An 8,895-nucleotide genomic window follows, 5' to 3' on the forward strand; every position below is an offset into this window, starting at 1 on the left:
TCCCATCGGCGAATACCGGTCCCGATTCTTCCCCACCAAATCGTCCAACTGCCCGATATGCGGTGTTCTCGAAACGAGACACCACATCCTCAATAGCTGCCCACGCTACGTTCGACCGCGGAGAATGCGTTTCGTAGAGTTTCTAACAGACTCAGCGGAACCCATCCCGGAGTTAGTCCGGTTCCTTGCGAGGAACCCAACGTCATTCACATTCGCTGATGCCCCGCCACATAGGAGAAGGAGGAGGTGCCGCGATCGAGCTCAACTCGGCCTGGATACGGGTCTGTCATCCTACTTCCCTAGTTTCGTTTCACGGTCTTTTACTTAGTGCACGAGAACTTGGGTATCAGCTCCATTTTCGAGTACAGTACGGTACGGTACAGGTCTCGTCCCTAGTTGCTTACTTGTAGATACGCAAGGCGCCCCTGGCTTCGCCGGCGCGGTATAAATATGTTGACTCAAAAAAAAAAAAAAAGAACCGCGGCTGCATATGGTTGCGGAAAAAACCTGCTTGAGGGTTCCTTACCAGTAACTTACCGACCCGGCGCCGGAGGGGGGTGGTAAATTACTGGTAAGATACCGCATCACGTGCACTAAAATATCATGTGACCGCTCATTTTCCTCTCAAATTCCTCCCAAAAAAAACCGAGCGCTGCCGCGCGGCGCGCCACCTCGGATGTGCTCTTTGCACAATGCTACCAGCTGCCACTTTCATGTGGATCCATTGCTATACATATGATTCCCAATGATAGCAGACTGTCTCGAAATCACTTGTTCAGTCCATAGAGACTGAAAAGATCAAGGAAAGTCGACACAGCAGGCAGGGATCATGGTGTGGCGCTTGAGCCACACCGGCACAAAGACCTGCACGTGACCATGTTGCGGGTAAGAAACTCCAGGGCGTCGGTAGGGGGCAGGGAGCGACAAACATTACAATTACGAGGTATTACTTAGAAATACTTACGATTACTTACGATTACTTACAGTTACGGCGGCTGCGCTTCTAGGATCTATTTCGTTACAATTACTTTCGATTACAGTCGAGGTACGAAATGATTACTATTCAATACTATTCATTTGTATGATCCATACGCACCAAAGACATTTTTGGGTCAGGTGGAAGCTCCGGATAGGCCCCGACTGTTCGATTGCCGCCACATTCACCTTTTGGGGATGAGTGCCCGTAGCCTGCTTTTCGCCACATTTTTGCTGTTCTACCTGCCGTTCAACTCAACCCTGTAAGGACACGGGAAAATCATGTGTATATCACTTGCAATGCTGCAGCACTTGTATCATTCAACATTAGTGCGAGTGAGTTGCTGAACCAAAAAGATATAATGCACGTGCACGGAAGAGATTTCATACCATTACTTACCATTACTTACGAATTGGGCGCAATACAGGGGGAATACATTACAATACATTTCCGGATCTCAACGCGCATGATTTCGAGGGAATACTATTAGATTACATTACGCGGCAGTAATGTAATGTAAGTAACGTTTGGGAAACCCTGGTAGGGGGTCGGTAAGATACTGGTAAAATACCAGTAAAATACCGGTAAATAATCGTTTTGGGAAAAAACCTCGGTTTTTTCCGCAACCATACAGATCGCCCATCAGTGGCCACAAAACTGAAGGACTACCTCCACGTCAGATATCACGGCTAGTCAGAGCTCAAAGGCTATTTCCGCCCTCAGAGAAATGGACGACGATCATATGCGTGGAATGTTGTATAAATACAGCATCAGTGAGGTAGTGCTCGAAGGAAGTCTCCGCCGACAAGGAATGTTACACGCGATGCTGATGCTGATGCACGACTTGGGGTGTTAGAAAGAAACGACGTACGAAAGGTCCATACATCCATTTCTCGCTGCACGACTTGGCGAGTTCGCCCCACCCTACGTCTGGTCTGTCGCCCGCCGTTGGGGGAGGCTTGGGCACATATTTGTCCAGGAAAGACTCAATGTCCACCGGCCCTGCGAAATTGCCAGCACATTCTTGAGCCAAGCCCTTTTGAAGGACATCGACTGGTGTTTGAGCGTTCGAATACCGCTGAGTGCTGTCGAGCTTGTTCGACACCATCGTGTTCTGCTGGGCGAGGGGTGTCGAGCGGGCAGACTGCTGCTGATGACTGGACGAGGAAGATGGAATAGCTGGGGGACGCTTTGGAGATGAGGGTTCTGTGGTAGTCGACTTGGCTGGAGATGGAGGTTCGGTGGAAACTGCAGTGGCTTTGACCGTGGCATTGACCTTTGGAGGGGCAGTGTTGGCCTGCGTATCCTTAAGCCTCGTGCTTCTTCACGTTGTTTTGCCCATGATGATGGTGATGTAGCACGTCGTAAAACGCGAACTCGAAGATACAGGCGCGTCGAACGAGTTGAACGCGCTATCGATTCTTGTCGCGTCCTGACACCTCTCTCGGCAAGCTCCGCCATCTCCGCGTGGTGGCACCACTGGCGCGGACTCTGCGCCACCCTTCGTCTTCTCAATGTTTGTAACTTAGACTACTACATCTTATCTTGCCCAACGCGTTGGGCTAAGAACTCAGTCGACGCAGATTTGCATAGACTAGGACGAGCGACTGCTCAATTATCAATCCTTCGTCTTAAGCTACTACTGTACTTTTTCGACCAAAGGTTCGTCACGCGTTCTCCGCGCTGGTGAACCGAACAAAATCCTGCGTGACCTCACGCATAATGCATGGTGAGCGAACAGTGACCTCGGCAGGCGCTTGCGCAAAATGATCATTTTTGCAAGCGCCTACGTTGTTTTCTGAACTATTTACGGGTCCCGTCACGCTCACGCACGGTTTCTGAACCGTGACCGGGGCGAAACTGATGGGTGACGTACATTTCTGATGAACCTTTGGTCGAAAAAGTACAGTAGTCAGTGTCAATACAGGATCCTACCGCCACAACAGAGCATCCCTTGTCACGTTTCCATAAGTTCGTTTCCGACAGGATATCGTTCTCCTCTTCCACCAACGCATCTGTCCTATCTGTCCCCAACATGGAATTCCCGCTGCACACAGGTTTTGCGCTCACGAAGAGCACCCACAGTGATACATACCCCTTCATTGATCCTCTGAAACCCTCTGGCACCCACAAATCTCATTCCGTCTTCATCACCGGTGCTTCCAAAGGCATAGGTCGCAGGATCGCCATCTCGTTTGCTCAATCTGGGGCCTCGAAGATAGTAATTGGCGCTCGTTCATCTCTCGACTCTCTCGAATCCGATATTCTCGATGCTGCTTCGAAGGCAGGACATCCTGCCCCACAAATCGTGAAGATACAGCTCGACATTCTCGACAAGGAGAGCGTGAAGCGTGCTGCACATGAAGTGGGGAACGCTCTTGGTGAAGGAGGATTGGATATCTTGGTGAATAATGCTGGGTGGATGGAGGAGTACAAGCTGATCGGGGAGACCGATGTAGACGAGTGGTGGTATACTTGGGAAGTCAATATCAGGGGGTTATTCCTAGTGACCAACATGTTCTTGCCGTTAGTACTGAAGGGCAAGGAAAAGACCATCGTGAACTTGACATCGATTGGGGCTCATCTGACGATGCCAGGGGTGAGCAGTTCTTCCATCTTACTCTGTTTTCATCTAGACTGATGACCGGGGTGATGGCACGTAGGGATCATCGTATCAGTCGAGCAAGCTTGCCGTTCTGCGCTTGACGGAGTTCATGAATGTACGTCTCCCTGTGTTTATATATTCTCGAATATTGCTCTCATCATCTATCACTCGTCTTGTTTACTACAGGTCGATCATGGTCATGAAGGGCTTCTGGCGTACGCAATCCACCCCGGAGGCGTTGCCACCGACATGGGACTCCGCATGCCGTCCTTCACGCACGCTCTCCTGACCGAAACGCCTGAACTGGCTGGGGATACGATCGCTTTTCTGACCAGAGAGAGGAGAGAGTGGCTGGCCGGTCGTTACATCAGTTGTGAGTATTCTCGTGCCCTTTCCATGTCTGGAAACTCTCATCATATCTATTTCTTTACTAGCTATCTGGGATATGGAAGAGCTACTTGCGAAAAAACAGGAGATTGTGAGCGGAGACAAGCTGAAGGTCCGCATGGTGGTGTAACTGCACCGACCCTCCAATACCAAGTGCATGGATATATTCATTTGCTCTGCGCAATTATACCCCAGCCACTGTTTACTCACACCTCCTTCCTACCTTTACTATCTGACAAACAAGACCGGCGACCTGAGGGCGATGCACGCCACATGTACAAATGCGCCATCGTGAGTGTCACATTGACCTCGCTCGGACTTGTTGTTGCACGTTTCAGACCAATCAGCTCCAAACTCTCTGCGAGAATCAACGTCAAGCGTGTCTATCTAAGTCTTTATCGTCCACACTTTCCTGGCACAATCGACTACATACTGAAGCCCGGTTCGCCACCATCTCCCTGTCAATCACTGCTACCGACATGCTCAGAGTCATACACCGCTTTCTGTATTGGTACAAGGTGTATACAAACTTCTCACGGTTCCCTTTAAGCATCATCTCCCCTGAGAAACTTTACATGATACAGCAACCCCAACCCCCGTTCTGCCGGCGCTCATATTCCCGTCGCTCCTCTTCCCGTCGCCGTTGTGCTTGTAAGCCTTCCTCTCGGATGGCCTGAAGACGAGCTATGCGCTGCTGCTCGTCCAAGGCCCGTTGGCGAAGCTGCTCTTGTACCTGCGCTTGGCGCAAACGACGTGCCACCTCTTCCCGCTGTTCCGCGATTCGTTGACGTACTCCCTCATCCACCAGCCCCCCCATTTGTTGACGGGCTGCAACTCGACGAATTTCAGCCTGGCGCAGAAGTTCCTCTTGCTGGCGGTAGTTTACGCCCTCTAGATGAGGAGCAGGCGCAGCAGCTTCGTTGTCGACAGCGTGCATGCCGCCGTGTGCAGCATCCATGTGTCGATAAATCTCTTGCGGCGGAAATTGGCCTCTACAGATCCAGCACCAATGTGCATTACAAAGGCTGTAGAAGAAACCAAGTCATGATATTTTAGTATCGAGGGGCAATCCATCCGGACACTGATTAAAGCACTCACCGACATTGCATATGGTTGCACCCCTCCGTCTTCTCAATATGCGCGCTGCATTGAGGACACCTCTTGATACGTCCACCCTGGTCGAGGATCCACTGCTCGTTCAGTCGCTCTTGCTCCTCCGGGTTCTTGGCCAGTTTATACGCCTCACAGTTCATTCCCTCGTGACCATCCTCATGACAGGACGAGCAAACGGTGGCGAAGCAAGATGGGCAGCTGAGAACGGTAGGAGAATCTGGGCCCGTGGCGCGATAGAGCTGATTGCAGTCTGGAGTCTTGCAAAACTTGAACTCGAGGGGATGGTTTGCGACGTGGGCGGAAAAAGCGAGTTCGAGCAAGTGATCGAAGGATCTGGGAGGCAGGAGATCCTGAATGGTAGGAATAGCAATGGAGACATCGCAACGAGCTTCGTCGCCCATGCAGACGAGGGGAAATTGCTGGTTCGGTTCGAGTGCGCTCTTTAAGAGGTGCCGGACGCATGCGAGACAGTAGACGTGTCCACAACCGAGCTGGACGGGGGATGAGACGTCGTCGTAGCAGACAGGGCAGGTGTGCTGTGTCGAAGAGCGGGAGGCCAGGATGTCTGGGCCTGCCAACGATTCGGTGATCAAGCGGTCAAGCGTATGCCACGCATCCTCTCCGCCCCTGATAGTGATCTGACGAGTCGCCGGATTGAGTCTCACACTATCCTCTCCGAAAGCATTCTGAAGCTCTGGGACTCCGCGCCGAATGAAGAACCCAACGGACTGCTTCTTCAGTGTCAAAGTTCGCTGGGTCGTAGCGAGGGCCTCGAGCTCTGCTGTGATGATAGCACGAGCACGTTCGACAGCTCTGGACTCTCCATAGACCTTCAGAGCCATCTGCCTCCAGTCGACCCGGAAGAACGCGCCAGAATCGTTCAGGATAGACCGAGCAAAGGCATCTCGGGCTAACGAGTGGTGCCACCCATCTACCGTCTCACCCGCCGCCAGAGCCTCGACTCGCACCTTCAACGCACCGACCGCCGGTTTGACAGAACCTGCCACGCGAATGTGGACAACCGGACCATGCCTATGAACCAACAAATCGCAGGCTTTTTGGTCCTTGATCGTTTCGCGAAGGGATGTCCAGAGGGTCTGCTGGGCCTGGTACTGGCCCTCTGGGATGGTGACGGTGTAAAGCATAGGACTGGGTAGTCGGAGCCATGGAGTTGCGTTTCCCAGATACGACAGTCGATTTCCCTCTAGCTGATGACGAACTTGTTCGGCTTCATCCCAAGACCTAAATTTGACACGGACAGATGCGGTATCCTGTGATCCTGCAGGTGAGATCTCGAAAGAGGTGAAAGGGTAGAGTCGCTCCAGAGCCTCTCTGAGGAGACGAATACCGCTCTCGGAATCGTAGGCGGGACCCGGTAACCTTTTGATCAGAGTCGACCCACAGAAGTCGATGATTTCTGCATCCGTGACCGTGAGGGGAAGGTTAAACATCTTAATGGAGTTCGGACGGAAGTAGGGGAGTGCACGTCCAGGAGGGGGTGTATTCATTTCGACCTTCACGCGTCGCCCGTGAAGGTGGCGTCCGTTGAGCTCCTGTACTCGACGAGCTGCGTGAGGGATATCGTCAAATTCCGCAATATAACGCGCAGAGGGCTGACGCCAGGAGATCGTCAATACGTTAGAGTCGCGAGAAGGAGCTCCCATGGCCAAGCCGTTACATGGCCCAACTTCGAACGTCAAACGCTCGTCTCGAAACTCGATATCCTCCAGCCCAGCGGTTATAGCACTTCCCGTCTCGGCGTCCATGATGACCTCCGCGATCTGCTTTCCTTGTATGGGCTTCATGTGAACGAGCTGAAAACGCATGGGATCGATACCCTGTTGGGTGAATATGTCCGAGACCTCGTTCAGTTGAGCATCTAGTGGGAGGTTCTTGATCTTGACTGTGCAAGATTCGAAGCCGGTGATAATTTGCTGAGCCTCGAGTCCGGCCGCGAAAGTGACCATGGATCCGAGTGTAACCGTCTTGATCGTCTTTGCCGCGTTCTGCTGGGCAATCTCCGCCGCGCGAGCCTGGAACTCTGCCTGGAGTTCTGCTCTGCGAGCCTCTCTAGCTCTCTCTTCCTCGGCTAGTCTCTGCTGGCGAGCACGCTCGCGTTCTTGTTCGATTTTCTGGAGCATGCGACGCTGTTCCTCTTGCTGCGCAAGTTGAGCGAGACGTCTAGCTTCCGCTTCTTCAGCCAGCTTCTCCTGACGAGCGCGCTCTTGTTCTGCTCGGCTGTTCTGTAGTACGCGTTGTTGCTCCTCTCGCTCTCCAAAGCGTGACTGCCGATTGTTTCTTTGTCGTTCGACCTGATCGTGACCGTTATGATCCTGTGAAGAGGTCATGTGAGAACTCTGTGCAGCGTTCGAATCTAGAACAGAAGTAGCGGGTGGCGCACCGAAGCCGGATGGCGAAATTGGCACTGCGACCCCTTAGAGCACGCTCCTGCCTTCCACGCACGACAGACAGGAGCCCTGCCCGAGATCGGGCGATGATTTTGGGAGTTATAAGGCTCAGCGTGATGGTTGGAGCTCGTATCTGGTGGAGCCGCCATGGGTAGTCCTGAGGGAGTTCGTTCCGCGCCACTCGAAAAGAGTGCCTGATCAACCTGAGGTCCAAATCGTCTACTTCGAGCTCGTTGAGTATGAGAATTTGCGTTCCCGGACGAAGAACGCTCCTTGCAACGTGAGGTGTAGATTGTCAGTATCTGGTAAATCAAGTAGTTGGAACCACTCACCGAGGTGATAGGCACGGCATGACTGAACTTGCACGTCTCACCATAGCGGCAGGCACCCTTTGCGAAGAAACGGCATGGCGAGTTCGTATGATTATCAGTGTTTACCCTGGGTGTTGCCATCGTCGACGTCGTGGGTCGAGGAAAGAAACGACTGGCGTGGGTACTTGTCATTAGAGCGTAGACCACAGGCGCCTGCGCGCCACAGTAATTCAAGGCGCCTCATGCCTGTATTTGGCAGCCGAACATACCAAGTAGTACAGCTTGGTTCACAGCGGCACAGAAGCGCTCACCGCCGCTTCTAAGAACCAGATGCTTTCTCGGAGAAGAATTCTACTTGAACCAGCCCAAGCCTCAAGCTGCAAGTTGAGCGAAATAGTGCCTTTGGGGACTGTGGCAAGTCAGGCATCAATATCGCCAATGTGGATAGAAGAAGGGTATGTTGTTTCGAGACATGTCGCCGACTTGGGATGGTGGACTGGTCATGGCCACAGAAACGATGATTAGCGACATACGAACGTCGAAAAGTTCAAACAAACAGACACGACAATAAACGGACGTCGACGGTCGGGAACCGCGGCACCTCCCAGAATATCGCGTCTCATCCTTAACCACGCTCCCATCGGCGAATACCGGTCCCGATTCTTCCCCACCAAATCGTCCAACTGCCCGATATGCGGTGTTCTCGAAACGAGACACCACATCCTCAATAGCTGCCCACGCTACGTTCGACCGCGGAGAATGCGTTTCGTAGAGTTTCTAACAGACTCAGCGGAACCCATCCCGGAGTTAGTCCGGTTCCTTGCGAGGAACCCAACGTCATTCACATTCGCTGATGCCCCGCCCACATAGGAGAAGGAGGAGGTGCCGCGATCGAGCTCAACTCGGCCTGGATACGGGTCTGTCATCCTACTTCCCTAGTTTCGTTTCACGGTCTTTTACTTAGTGCACGAGAACTTGGGTATCAGCTCCATTTTCGAGTACAGTACGGTACGGTACAGGTCTCGTCCCTAGTTGCTTACTTGTAGATACGCAAGGCGCCCCTGGCTTCGCCGGCGCGGTATAAATATGTTGACT

At 52.5% G+C, this 8,895-nt stretch overlaps 3 protein-coding genes across 3 annotated transcripts; 1 reads left to right on the top strand and 2 right to left on the bottom strand.

Moving 5' to 3' along the window:
- Nucleotides 1-1,790: 1,790 nt before the first annotated feature.
- On the bottom strand, nucleotides 1,791-2,854 carry STEHIDRAFT_156427 (uncharacterized protein; the record flags this gene model as incomplete). The annotated part of the gene is made up of 2 exons (XM_007303638.1): nucleotides 1,791-2,273; nucleotides 2,810-2,854. The coding sequence occupies 2 exons, from the start codon at nucleotides 2,852-2,854 to the stop codon at nucleotides 1,791-1,793; spliced, it is 528 nt and encodes a 175-aa protein (XP_007303700.1).
- A 148-nt stretch (nucleotides 2,855-3,002) lies between these two features.
- STEHIDRAFT_96566 (NAD-P-binding protein) lies at nucleotides 3,003-4,304 on the top strand. The gene is made up of 4 exons (XM_007303639.1): nucleotides 3,003-3,575; nucleotides 3,640-3,696; nucleotides 3,768-3,954; nucleotides 4,016-4,304. Exons 1-4 carry the CDS (start codon nucleotides 3,012-3,014, stop codon nucleotides 4,096-4,098), a joined length of 891 nt encoding a protein of 296 aa, XP_007303701.1. The 5' UTR covers nucleotides 3,003-3,011; the 3' UTR covers nucleotides 4,099-4,304.
- A 235-nt stretch (nucleotides 4,305-4,539) lies between these two features.
- On the bottom strand, nucleotides 4,540-7,838 carry STEHIDRAFT_96568 (uncharacterized protein; the record flags this gene model as incomplete). The annotated part of the gene is made up of 4 exons (XM_007303640.1): nucleotides 7,822-7,838; nucleotides 7,483-7,761; nucleotides 5,067-7,414; nucleotides 4,540-4,993 (listed from the first exon to the last, which is right to left on the bottom strand). Exons 2-4 carry the CDS (start codon nucleotides 7,636-7,638, stop codon nucleotides 4,540-4,542), a joined length of 2,958 nt encoding a protein of 985 aa, XP_007303702.1. The 5' UTR covers nucleotides 7,639-7,761; nucleotides 7,822-7,838.
- Between the last annotated feature and the right edge of the window lie 1,057 nt (nucleotides 7,839-8,895).

Source organism: Stereum hirsutum (assembly GCF_000264905.1).
Source record: "Stereum hirsutum FP-91666 SS1 unplaced genomic scaffold STEHIscaffold_6, whole genome shotgun sequence".
In the NCBI taxonomy this organism is placed as follows: domain Eukaryota; kingdom Fungi; phylum Basidiomycota; class Agaricomycetes; order Russulales; family Stereaceae; genus Stereum; species Stereum hirsutum.

What these genes read in the sequence shown, in the direction of transcription:
- STEHIDRAFT_96566 (XM_007303639.1), top strand. Translation starts at nt 3,012, where the DNA reads ATGGAATTCCCGCTGCACACAGGTTTTGCGCTCACGAAGAGCACCCAC. An exon ending in GCTTGACGGAGTTCATGAAT is followed by an intron (nt 3,697 to 3,767) that starts GTACGTCTCCCT and finishes TGTTTACTACAG; the next exon opens with GTCGATCATGGTCATGAAGG. An exon ending in GGCCGGTCGTTACATCAGTT is followed by an intron (nt 3,955 to 4,015) that starts GTGAGTATTCTC and finishes TTTCTTTACTAG; the next exon opens with CTATCTGGGATATGGAAGAG.